The 13,487-nt window shown below is 38.8% G+C and overlaps 1 protein-coding gene across 1 annotated transcript in view; it reads left to right on the top strand.

The window, feature by feature from the left end:
- Positions 1–5,252, top strand: part of slit3 (slit homolog 3 (Drosophila)) — a 672,803-nt gene extending 667,551 nt beyond the window's left edge. Inside the window, 1 exon segment of the mRNA XM_062039879.1 lies at positions 3,932–5,252. Within this exon segment, the coding sequence (XP_061895863.1) occupies positions 3,932–4,185 (254 nt within the window). The 3' untranslated portion in view covers positions 4,186–5,252.
- Positions 5,253–13,487: the final 8,235 nt, after the last annotated feature.

Genomic DNA, 13,487 nt, shown 5'->3' with positions numbered 1-13,487 from the left:
TGTGTGTGTGTGTGTGTGTGTGTGTGTGTGTGTGTGTGTGTGTGTGTGTGTGTGTGTGTGTGTGTGTGTGTGTGTGTGTGTGTGTGTGTGTGTGTGTGTGTGTGTGTGTGTGTGTTATTGTATTTCCGCCCCTTCTTGAGACATCAACGAGGAAAAGTACCTTCCATATGAGGAGGTGTGAACAAGTTAGGACATAAATCATGGTCCCAATACGGAAAAGCATTGCATCTAATAGAGAGCCAAATACTAGAGTCCGTGAACATTGCTCCAAAGTCAGGATTTTTTTGTGGATTTAATGTGCATACAAAAGTAAACATTGACAGCTGCAAAGGCAGCAATACATGGTGAAACAAGACGGCTAGCTAAAGAAGGACTTCCCTATTCATCCCCGGAAAAACCCCCCGCCAGGTGAGCAGCTGATTTTACGACTTCCGGTGCTGACGTAAGACAACCCGCGTCCCACATGTGACCATAGGATGAACAAATACACTACGCTACTAAGACTATAGTGGCCATTAACAGTTAGCTTCTACAGCTGGGTTGCCCCATCTGTGGTCCATGACTCCTTTGTCATCTGCTTTAAGCACATTACAAAAAACAACAAATAGAGATCTCATTTGCACCCCTGGTGGTGAAATCTATCAAAATGAGGGTGGTTCCCAAAAATGAGGGATTTTTCAAATTGACTGTGTCAGTTTTAAAAGTGTTCCCCCCTCTGGTCAACATATGAAATAACAAGTGTTTGTAAAAAATTTGAAGTGCTCCCCCTCTGGTCAACATATGAAATAACAAGTGTTTGTAAGAAATTGAAATGTGCCCCCTTTTGCCAAAATTAATTTTAAAAAATATATATAAAAAATATGTATATAAAGACATACTGTAATAACTTGAAGTAAATAATGAAGATTAAAAACCAATTACAAACAAAAATTTAAAAAAAACTAACTAAAAGCATACCTTTTTTATATTTATTATATTATTAATGTTGTAAATACACTTCTTTATATAGCTAGAAAGGGTGGTCCTTAAGAGGTAGGCATTTTCCAGAGGTCTCAAGAAGGTAAAAAATACAAGTGTGTGTGTGTGTGTGTGTGTGTGTGTTAGGGGCAAGTGTGGCAGTGCCCTGTCAGATCCACCAGATGGTGCTGTGCTAGAATGCAAGTGTATTAACATCATGAAATGTTCGCCCGCTGTTTGCGTCCAACTATCGTCCCATTGTGGTTTGGTTTGCCACCTTGGTTTACGTGTATATATCGCCGTGTTTCACCGTCAGCTTTCACTGCTGTTCACGTGTAAATTTCCACGCATTTTATCGACACGTTGCCTGCTGTGCTCATGCTTGAATTACATCCCGTTTTATGGTCATGTTTGCTGCCGGGTTTACGTGTAAATAGCGTCATGTTTCATCGTCATGTTTTCTGTCTCGCCTCTGGTGAGGGCGGTCGCATTTTTTTCTCCTCCTGTCTTTTCCTGGCTTGCTCTCTTTTGTCTTGTCTTGTCTAAACTTTTTTGGAAGCCTCTTTCTTTGCGCTGTCCTCCAAATCTAATCATCAGACATGGAATTGATAAGCTGGACTCTCGACTCTATTGACACAATCTTTTCGGCGAGGAAAGGGGGTTCTGGGGAGCCTGGCTGCCCTGATGGAACCATTGCTGCGGGGTACGTGAGAGAATGGAGAATCATGTGCCTCTCAGTCCTTTCCATTTGGAACCGTGATCGCGGGGCACCCGCTGATTGGGCTGGGCATTGCTCTGGTGTATCGTAAAATTTGTAAGACGATGGCAGCCACTCAAGGAGCCCAAAGGCTGATCGTCGCAATGGACGGATTGGGCAGGGCTGTGGGAACACAGACTGTGGCGATTTTTGAACTGAATCGCAAGATGGATCACATCATGGAGAAGCTTGCTGTAAAGGAAGGTTTGGACATGAGAGCCAGCATGGACGAATAGAACCGACAAGTCATTGTAACGCCTGCTCGCGAAAAAACAAAAATCCCTATCTATAATTTGACTCCCCCGAGAACAACAGGCTGTTCTGTAATCATCCCCTGAGGAAATTCAAAGATGGACGCTTTTGACCTCCCTCCCTCATACCCTCCTCAAAGACACCCGGGAATCGATCTTTGCTTGCATTGCATGCTGAAAGATTTTGGGCTTATGAACATTACTTCACTTCACCCAAAGACAATGGGCATATACACAAACACACTCCCCACCCCCATTCAACGCCCCTCACCACCACCACTTAATTCCTCCTCGGCGTGATGAACGGCTAATAGCACTACAATGATTCGCTAATCATTTTCAACCCATATTCAGTTGAATATGCTACAGAGACAACATATTTGATGTTCAAACTGATAAACATTTTTTTTTTTTGCAAATAATCATTAACTTTAGAATTTGATGCCAGCAACACGTGACAAAGAAGTTGGGAAAGGTGGCAATAAATACTGATAAAGTTGAGGAATGCTCATCAAACACTTATTTGGAACATCCCACAGGTGAACAGGCAAATTGGGAACAGGTGGGTGCCATGATTGGGTATAAAAGTAGATTCCATGAAATGCTCAGTCGTTCACAAACAAGGATAGGGCGAGGGTCACCACTTTGTCAACAAATGCGTGAGCAAATTGTTGAACAGTTTAAGAAAAACCTTTCTCAACCAGCTATTGCAAGGAATTTAGGGATTTCACCATCTACGCTCCGTAATATCATCAAAGGGTTCAGAGAATCTGGAGAAATCACTGCACGTAAGCAGCTAAGCCCGTGACCTTCGATCCCTCAGGCTGTACTGCATCAACAAGCGACATCAGTGTGTAAAGGATATCACCACATGGGCTCAGGAACACTTCAGAAACCCACTGTCAGTAACCACAGTTGGTCGCTACATCTGTAAGTGCAAGTTAAAACTTTCCTATGCAAGGCGAAAACCGTTTATCAACAACACCCAGAAACGCCGTCGGCTTCGCTGGGCCTGAGCTCATCTAAGATGGACTGATACAAAGTGGAAAAGTGTTCTGTGGTCTGACGAGTCCACATTTCAAATTGTTTTTGGAAACTGTGGACGTCGTGTCCTCCGGACCAAAGAGGAAAAGAACCATCCGGATTGTTCTAGGCGCAAAGTTGAAAAGCCAGCATGTGTGATGGTATGGGGGTGTATTAGTGCCCAAGACATGGGTAACTTACACATCTGTGAAGACACCATTAATGCTGAAAGGTACATACAGGTTTTGGAGCAACATATGTTGCCATCCAAGCAACGTTACAATGGACGCCCCTGCTTATTTCAGCAAGACAATGCCAAGCCACGTGGCTTCATAGTAAAATAGTGCGGGTACTAGACTGGCCTGCCTGTAGTCCAGACCTGTCTCCCATTATGAAGCCTAAAATACCACAACGGAGACCCCCGGACTGTTGAACAACTTAAGCTGTACATCAAGCAAGAATGGGAAAGAATTCCACCTGAGAAGCTTCAAAAATGTGTCTCCTCAGTTCCCAAACGTTTACTGAGTGTTGTTAAAAGGAAAGGCCATGTAACACAGTGGTGAACATGCCCCCATGACAACTTTTTTGCAATGTGTTGCTGCCATTCAATTCTAAGTTAATGATTATTTGCAAAAAAATAAATAAAGTTTATCAGTTTGAACATCAAATATGTTGTCTTTGTAGCATATTCAACTGAATATGGGTTGAAAAGGATTTGCAAATCATTGTATTCCGTTTGTATTTACATCTAACACAATTTCCCAACTCACATGGAAACGGGGTTTTGTAAATGTTAAAGAATGGACAATAATAAAGCATCTTGAATGTTTGCCTGCTATGTTTACATGTAAATATTATTACTTTTTATCGTAATGTTTTCGGAGGAGTTTTGGCTATTTGATAGTAAATGTGGTCCCTCACGTACGCCGTGTGTCTTGTCCAGAGGTGGCGTGCCAAGGCGAGATGGTGCGTGAGCAGCTGAAACGCCACCAGGCCCTGCGGACGTGCGCGTCCACCAGCAAGATCCCGCGCATGGATTGCCCTCGCTCCTGCCAGGCGGCGGCGCCGGCGGGCGTCTGCTGCGGCGTCACCAAGACTCGCAGGAAGAAGGTGGTGTTCCGCTGCACCGACGGGACGTCGTACTCCGAGGAGATGGAGACGGCCCTGGAGTGCGGCTGCGGCGTGTGCCCCTTGTAACGTCTTCTCAATTCTGGGGCTCTGTTGACGACTATTTTTATTAACACCATTTTTGTTTACACATCCCGTTTGACGGCCGCCAGTTTGCTGCAGGAGAAACCACAATGGGGACAAGTGTGTGTGTACGTGTGTGTGTGTGTGTGTGCGTGTGTGTGTTGACAGAGAGAAATATATTGTAAGATACAAGTGAGGGAAAAAAAGCATAGAACTTATTTTTATTATGGATTTTCTTCTCTAAAAGACGATAAAGGACTGTTTAAATATGTTGATTATACGACGTAGGAGGAGAAGTTGTTTTATATGAGCAGCAAAAAAGGGGATTAACATTCCGTCAAAGTATAAGAATTGATGTGTACGTGTAAATCTATATAGAAATTATACCCTAATACCGTTAATTGTGTGTTTTTCCGAGCGTGATCTTGTCGTGGGACACTTTGGCCTGATGGCCACTAGAGGGAGCTCACTTTCAGGAAGGAGGGGGTCAAAAAGCTCCTTTTTTGGGGGGAGGGGGCCTAAAAAGGGAACCGTACGTGCCTCGCTAACACGCTTCCGACGGCGTCCTCACCTCGGGGACGCTTTTACACAGAAATGTGGTTTTGTCAGGAATAATGTTGGTCTTTGAAGCTACTGCATGATAATAATTCCCATCCAAGTGAAGACGAGGGAAATGATATTTGACATGAGGTCAGTGACATCATTTTTGCGTTTTCCGGGAATTACTTTATTCCGGAATGCTTCAATTAATGCTTAGAGCAGCGCCACCCTTTGCTTCGCCGTTATATTTGGGGTCACTAAATTGCCTCTTTTTTTGATCATTTGTTCTCATATTTGTCAATATTCTCCAATTCCATCCATCCATCCATTTTCTACCGCTTGTCCCTATCGGGGTCGCGGGGGGTGCTGGAGCCTATCGCAGCTGCATTCAGGCGGATATTATTATCAATTCTCAAGACAATATTCTCCAATTAATATCGGGAAATCCGCTGAAGAGCAGGGAAACCTGCGAAACAGGCTTGATGGGATGAAATAGCCTCCTTGTTTTTTCCTGACCTAACGAAAATATATATATCAGTGATATATATATATATATATATATATATATATATATATATATATATATATATATATATATATATATATATATATATATATATATATATATATATATATCTATATATATATATATGTATGTATAAATATGTATATATATATCTATATATATATATATATATATTTATATATATATACATATAGATATATATATACATATATATATATATCTATATATATATTTATATATATACATATAGATATATAGATATACATATATATATATATATATATATATATATTATATCTATATATATATATATTTATATATATATATATATGCATATATATATATATATTATATCTATATATATATACATACATATATTTTAGGTGGTTCATTTTGTTTGTTTTTTACATATTAATGCCATTCGACCTTTGTTACTAATGTCCCATTTTCCTTCAATTCTAATAGCGCCACCTGTTGCTTTGCCATTCTATTTGAGGTTACGGACATTTGTTTTCTTTTTTAAACATAATTCATAATTATTTTAATTTTTTTTACGAGGGGCCAAAATATTTCACAAATTATTTTTTCCACATTTTCCAATTTTATCATAAGCGTTCTTGTTTATGTTCATTTTGTATGGGATATTTTTAGGTCGATTCCTCCAATCGTCAACGTTTTTAAATATTTTATAAGCAAAATGCGGAAACTATCTTTGATTTCTCTGTCAACATATTTTACGAAATATCTTCCAATTTGTCCAATTTTATTATAAATGTTCTAGTTTGTTTTTTATTTTGTATGGGACATTTTTAAGCCAATTTCTCCAATCATGAAATGTGTAGTTTATTTAATTTTTTTTAGTGGACATTTTTAACCCAATTTAATTTCTTTGATTTTTTTGTTTATGTTCTTTTTCCATACGCCATTTTACAGGAAATGACGTTCTTCCAGCTTGTGATTGGCTGAAATCATCATTCAGTTAACATTGTTGTTTAGTACTTGTGCACTTGTACTTTACACTGTGCATCTCCACAATGTTGTTGTTATAAAGCAGAACTAGGGGAAAATTAGGTTTTTTTTACACTACAATTGTGAAATAGATAAGAAAACACAAACAATATTTTCTTTTTTTATGAAGAACATTAGCAGAAATGCTAATGCTAACATGACGTGAACGGTTTCCAGGCTGGTCCGCCAGACCGCTAACAGGAGGTGATGTGGGGTCACCATGGCAACAATAGAGGCTGGTTCTCTCCTGCTTATTAGCCAGCGCACCAAATGTAAAATGAGGCTGTTTGTTTCGTATTATTGCTTTAAAAGTGAGCTGAATGTGCCTTTAGTATGTCACATTTTAGGCTGTGTTGGAAATGCTATTTTTCTCCATTCAAAACATCGCCGCTGCTGCTAAAAGTTGGATGCACACAGAAGAGTGAGGAAGAAGATGCCTTCCCTTCTAACAATGAAGGGAAGAAAAGTCACGTTCTTGTCCCCAAACGATTGTAACCACCTTCACAACCAGTCACAAACAACCAAACTGCAGTGTCGGCAAAAATCCGCTTCCTGTTGTAGATTCATTTGCAGTTCTGGACTCATCCATAGAGGACTAACACTATTGTTGTTATTAACACTACTGTATTCTTTAGTGTACAATCATGTACAAAGTATTGGTACACTTTTCACTTGCAGTATTATCCTCCTTTGATTTTTTTCTTTTTTTTTCTTTTCTCAGTGTTACACAAACGCCTCACACGGTCTTTAGAGCCCGAAGGATCAACTCTTAAATGTGAACCGAAAACAACAAAAATATTTTTAATAAAAAAAATATACAAACAAAAAAAAATCAAACATGGGAAAAAAAAGAAAGAAAAAACAGTGATTGATGATTCGGGAACTTTTGTTGAATGTTGGAATTAAACTACCATTGAAATATGCAACATTTCTCTGTCTGACTTCTTGACATGATGTTCCTGAACGCATCACCGCTGATAAGATTAATTGAGATGTGATGCCAAGATTCTGGGAAAGACTTTGCAGGATGGGGGTATTTTAATTTCATGTCAGCCCGGTATGACTTGTTTATTTTCAAGATAATTTCTTGCAATTTTATTACAGTTTTAATTGTTTTGTCAAAACAAAACGGGGAGAAAAATATGGGTGGGACTTTATAGATTATTTGTTATGACAATGTGTGTTATGATACACAAAATAGGACTAATATATTGTATATTAGTCCTATTAGTAGTATGTGTGTGTGTATATATATATATATATATATACATATGTATGTATATATATACATATGTATGTGTATATATATACACATATGTATATATATTTATATATATATATGTATATATATATATATATATATATACATATGTATGCATATATATATACATATGTATGTATATATATACATATGTATGTATATATATGTATACATACGTATATATATATATATATATATATATATATATATATACATATGTATGCATATATATATATATATATATATATACATATGTATGTATATATGTACATATGTATGTATTAAAGATTAAGATTATAGATTCTTTAATCTATAATCTTAATCTTTAATACATACATATGTACATATATACATACATATGTATATATATATATATACCAATGATTGTCACACACACACTAGATGTGGTGAAATTTGTCCTCTGCATTTGACCCATCCCCTTGGGGAGCAGTGGGCAGCAGCGGCGCCGCGCCCGGGAATCATTTTGGTGATTTAACCCCCAACTCCAACCCTTGTTGCTGAGTGCCAAGCAGGGAGGTTATGGGTCCCATTTTTATAGTCTTTGGTATGACTCGGCTAGGATATATATATATATATATACATATGTATGTATATATATATATATATATATATATATATATATATATATATATATATATATATATATATATATATATATATATATATATATATATATATATATATATATTTATATGTATATATATATATATATATATATTTATATGTATATATATATATATATGTGTATACATACATATGTATATATATACACTTATGTATACATACATATGTACATATATGTTCAAAATACACAGGACAAGATGTTAAAATCCAGAGTGCATATATGTATACATACACTCATACATATATATGTATATACCTACACACACATATATATATATATATATATATATATATATATATATATATATATATATATATATATATATATATATATATATATATATATATATATATATATATATATATTTACCTACAAATGAGGCAGGATGATGCAATATGTACATACAGCTAGCCTAAATAGCATGCTAGCATTGATTAGCTTGCAGTCATGCACTGACCAAATATGTCTGATTAGCACTCCAACAAGTCAATAACCAGCAAAGCGCACCTTTGTGCCTTCACACACAGTATAAAAATTTTGGTGGACAAAATGAGAAGTGGAAGATTTTACATGTAAACAAACTGCTGCGTCACAGTCCACACTATGGTGAGTTCAAGAACCGCCAAAATTAGTAGGACAAAACGATGTCCACCAAATAGTGTCATCAGTGAAGCATACACACAAACATATTCAACAGTGGGTTTTCTAACAATTGGGAAGGTTTGTGTCATGTTTGTCCTCAAACAAAAAAAACTACTAAGACAAAATAAATATTTCTCTCCATCTTGTCTTTGAACTTCTTTTAATTCTTTTTTTTAAAATTTATTAATAAAAACATTTTTGTTTTAAACATATTTTATTAATATTATTTTTTTATTTCCCCTCCCTCAGGGGAGGAAATCGTCAGGGCGGTTGCTGGTTGTTCCATCTCCATCGTTGGGGTCCCTGCGGGTGGGGTGGGTGGTTCCCCTGGTCCCGTGCTGGGTGGTCCTGCAGCGGCCGACTTGGGTGGGGTGGCCGGGGGGTGGCCTCGCCGCGCTCTCCGGGGGTGGGGGGTTGGCTCGTGGGGGACTCTCTGGCCCCCCCGGGCGGCGCGTCCCGCTTTTCTGCCCATGTGGGGTGGGGTCTCTCGCTGGCTTGGGGTCTGGCTGTCCCCTGCTTTTCTCGTGCCTTGTCCTCTGCCGGGTGCGTCTGTCTGCGGCCAGCTGCTGACCCTTGTGGGCGGCGCGGTGGTTCCTGTCGCTGTCCGGCTTGGCTGCGTGGGGGCGGTGGTCCCTGGTTCCCTGGGCACCACACCTACTGTTTGTGGGTTGGGCTCTCGGGGAGGCTGGGGCCGTACTCTGGCACCAACACACCCTGGGAATCGAATATATTGTACATACAAATTCAAAAATACTCACATACATACATACATACATATGTACCTACGCTCCCACATACATACACAAATACAGTACATACCTACATACTCAAAGTTGGTACATCCACACGCACATTCACGGTACAAACCTACATATACACATACTGTACATACTTGATCAGTAACTTAACAAAGCTCCAAAGTTTTGGTTCACCTCCATCGTAGTTCACTAAGACAAGTCCTCGATTATATTTGTCATTAGGGCCTGGAATCTAGCTCTGCAAGACCTGGGATAGCTGAGTGGTTAACACTGTTGGCCACCAAGCAAGGGGTACTGGGTTCAAATCCCAGTAGGGAGTTAGCGTTTTGTTTCACTATCATTGTGATTTAGTGAGACAGGTTCCCAATTAAATATGTCATTGGGGCCCGAAATCTACCTTCAAGAACACCAAGTGTTCTTGCAGCTAGTGCCCAATCAAATGGGACTGGGTTCAAATCCCAGTCAGTTTGTTTGGTAACTAGGAAAGATCCAGTCAGAGAAATTTATCTTTTATATCATAGTTTACTGAGACAGGTTCTCAATTAAATATGTCATTGGGGACGGAAATCTCCTTGCAAGAAGACCATGGATAGCTGAATGGTTAAAGCAGCTAGCTCCCAATCAAAGGGGTCTGGGTTCAAATCCCAGTCAGGTCACTCTGAAACTAGTAAAGATCAAGTCAGAGGAATTAATCTTTTGTAAGATAATTTAAAGGTTATCAATTATATATGTCATTGGGGCCCAAACTCTGGGATCAATAAGACCAAGGATAGCTGAATGGTTAAACAGCTAGCTTCCAATCAAAAGGTTCTGGGTTCAATCCCAGCCAGCTCACTCTACAACTACTAAATGTCCACTCAGAGCAATCAATCTTTTAAATAAAAGTTTACTGAGACAGTTCTCAATTATATATGTCATTGGGGCCTGGAAATCTGGTGACAAAAAGACCAAGGATGGCTGAAGGGTTAAACAGCTAGCTCCCAATCAAAGTGTTCTGGATTCAATCCCAGTCAGGTCACTCTACAACTCCTAAATTACCACTCAGAGCAATTAATGTTTTAAATGAAAGATAATTAATTTATTGTGAGTGTTGACCAATCAGCTCTCCTGCTCTGACTAATTGCAATTGAGATAATAAAATAAATGAAAGATGAAACAATCAATAACTAATTGGATAATGAATAAACCAAATAGAAAAAACATAATTGGGAAAAAAATGGAGGAAGTAAAACTAGTGGAATAATTTAATTTAATTAAAAGATAATTGTATTAATAATTAATTATTGTTGATAATTAATTATACAATTTTTGTTTTTTATTATCTAAATTTCTTTTATCTCAATTGCATATAGACATGTTTTTATTAATCATATTTTTTTATTATCCAATTATTTAGATTTTTTTATTATCTCAATTGCATTTTTAAAAAAAAAATTTATTATCTCAATTGCAATTAGTCAGACCAGGAGCTCCCGTCAAGATCTTTGATTAGTGTTTTGTAACATGTATTTAAAACAGCAGAGTGCTCCTGTCACAGAAAGGGTCTTTGACCTGCATTTTTCCACAGTACAGTGCTCCCGTCAAACAAGATCTTTGATTTGTGTTTTGTTACATACATTTTAAAACAGCAGAGTGCTCCTGTCACAGAAAGGATCTTCGACCTGCATTTTTTCACAGTACAGTGCTCCCGTCAAACAAGATCTTTGATTTGTGTTTTGTAACATGTATTTAAAAACAGCAGAGTGCTCCTGTCACAGAAAGGATCTTTGACTTGCATTTTTCCACAGTACAGTGCTCCCGTCAAACAAGATCTTTGATTTGTGTTTTGTTACATACATTTTAAAACAGCAGAGTGCTCCTGTCACAGAAAGGATCTTCGACCTGCATTTTTCCACAGTACAGTGCTCCCATCAAACAAGATCTTTGATTTGTGTTTTGTAACATGTATTTTAAAACAGCAGAGTGCTCCTGTCACAGAAAGGATCTTTGACCTGCATTTTTCCACAGTACAGTGCTCCCGTCAAACAAGATCTTTGATTAGTGTTCTGTGACAGGAGCACTCCACTGTATTATCCTGAATCAGATGCACCTGTGTGAGGTCGTTAGCTGCATAAAGACACCTGTCCACCCCACACAATCAGTAAGAGCCAAACATTCAGCATGGCTAAGAGCAAAGAGCTGTCCAAAGACACCAGAGACAAAATGGTACAACTCCACAAGGATGGAAAGGGCTACGGAGAAATTGCCAAGCAGCTTGGTGAAAAAAGGTCCACTGTTGGAGCAATCATTAGAAAATGGAAGAAGCTAAACATGACGGTCAATCTCAATGGGAGTGGAGCCCCATGCAAGATATCACCTGGTGGGGTCTCAATGATGCTAAGAAAGGTGAGGAATCAGCCCAGGACTACACGGCAGGACTTGGTCAATGAGCTGAAAAGAGCTGGGACCACTGTTTCCATGGTCACTGTTGGTAATAACGTCATGGTTTGAAATCATGCATGGCACGGAAGGTTCCCCTGCTTCAACCAGCACATGTTAAGGCCCGTCTTAAAGGCCTACTGAAAGCCACTACTACCAACCACGCAGTCTGATAGTTTATATATCAATGATGAAATCTTAACATTGCAACACATGCCAATACAGCCGGGTTAACTTATAAAGTGCAATTTTAAAATTCCCACCACACTTCCGGTTGAAAAACTCCTTTGGATATGATTTATACGCGTGACGTTACAAAAGCAACGGAAGTGGTTGGACCCCATCGGACCCGATAGAAAAGCCTCTTGTTTTCTTCGACAAAATTCCACATTATTCTGTACATCTGTGTTGGTGAATCTTTTGCAATTTGTTTAATGAACAATGGAGACTGCAAAGAAAACGTTGTAGGTGGCATCGATCGGTGTCTTAGCGGCTAAGTACAATACTGTAATATCTGTGATATTTGCATTAGTGTACTGTCTTTAAGGGTTTGGGGAACGCGCATGCGCGAGTGAGTTGGCGGAGAACTTGTGTGTGTGATCGTGAGTTTTGGCTAACAGCAGCTCGTGTATGTGTGTGCGTTACTTTTTGAACTACAACCAGTTACCTCTTTTTAATAAAGCGACTGAGCAGCGCTTCCTCGTCTGTGTGACTCCTTCTCCACTGCGGGGCATTACAATACTTACAGCAACACAACAAGGACTACTTACTACGCCTAGCCGATGCTTGCCGCCAAACCCACGGATGAAGTCCTTCGTCGTGCCGTTGATCGCTGGAATGCAGGTGAGCACGGCTGTTGATGGGTTTCTATCTTCATTTGAGAACGATGCTACGCGCTAGCTCAGTAGCTAAGTGTGTCACCGATGTATTGTCTTGGAGATAAAAGTCACTTTAAATGTCCATTTCGCGTGCTCGACTCTCATTTTCAAGAGGATATAGTATCCGAGGTGGTTTAAAATACAAATCCGTGATTCACAATAGAAAAAGGAGAGAGTACATAGTTCTGTGAGGTCTGGTTGCTAAGTTAGCTTCAATGGCGTCGTTACCACAGCATTGTTAATCTCCGCCAGCCGGGAAATCATTAACCGTGTATTTACATGTCCACGGTTTAATAGTATTATTGATTTTCTATCTATCCTTCCAGTCAGAGGTTTATTTTTTTTGTTTCTATATGCAGTTGAAGCACGATGCTATCACGTTAGCTCGTAGCTAAAGCATTTCGCCGATGTATTGTCGTGGAGATAAAAGGCACTGAATGTCCATTTCGCGTTCTCGACTCTCATTTTCAAGAGGATATAGTATCCGAGGTGGTTTAAAATACAAATCCGTGATCCACAATATAAAAAGGAGAGTGTGGAATCCAATGAGCCAGCTTGTACCTAAGTTACGGTCAGAGCGAAAAAAAATACGTCCATCACTGCCTCTCAAGTCGTTCACTGTAACGTTCCT

This window comes from Entelurus aequoreus, linkage group LG28 (genome assembly GCF_033978785.1).
Source record: "Entelurus aequoreus isolate RoL-2023_Sb linkage group LG28, RoL_Eaeq_v1.1, whole genome shotgun sequence".
Lineage (NCBI taxonomy): Eukaryota > Metazoa > Chordata > Actinopteri > Syngnathiformes > Syngnathidae > Entelurus > Entelurus aequoreus.
This window is presented reverse-complemented; position numbering and strand designations above follow the sequence as displayed.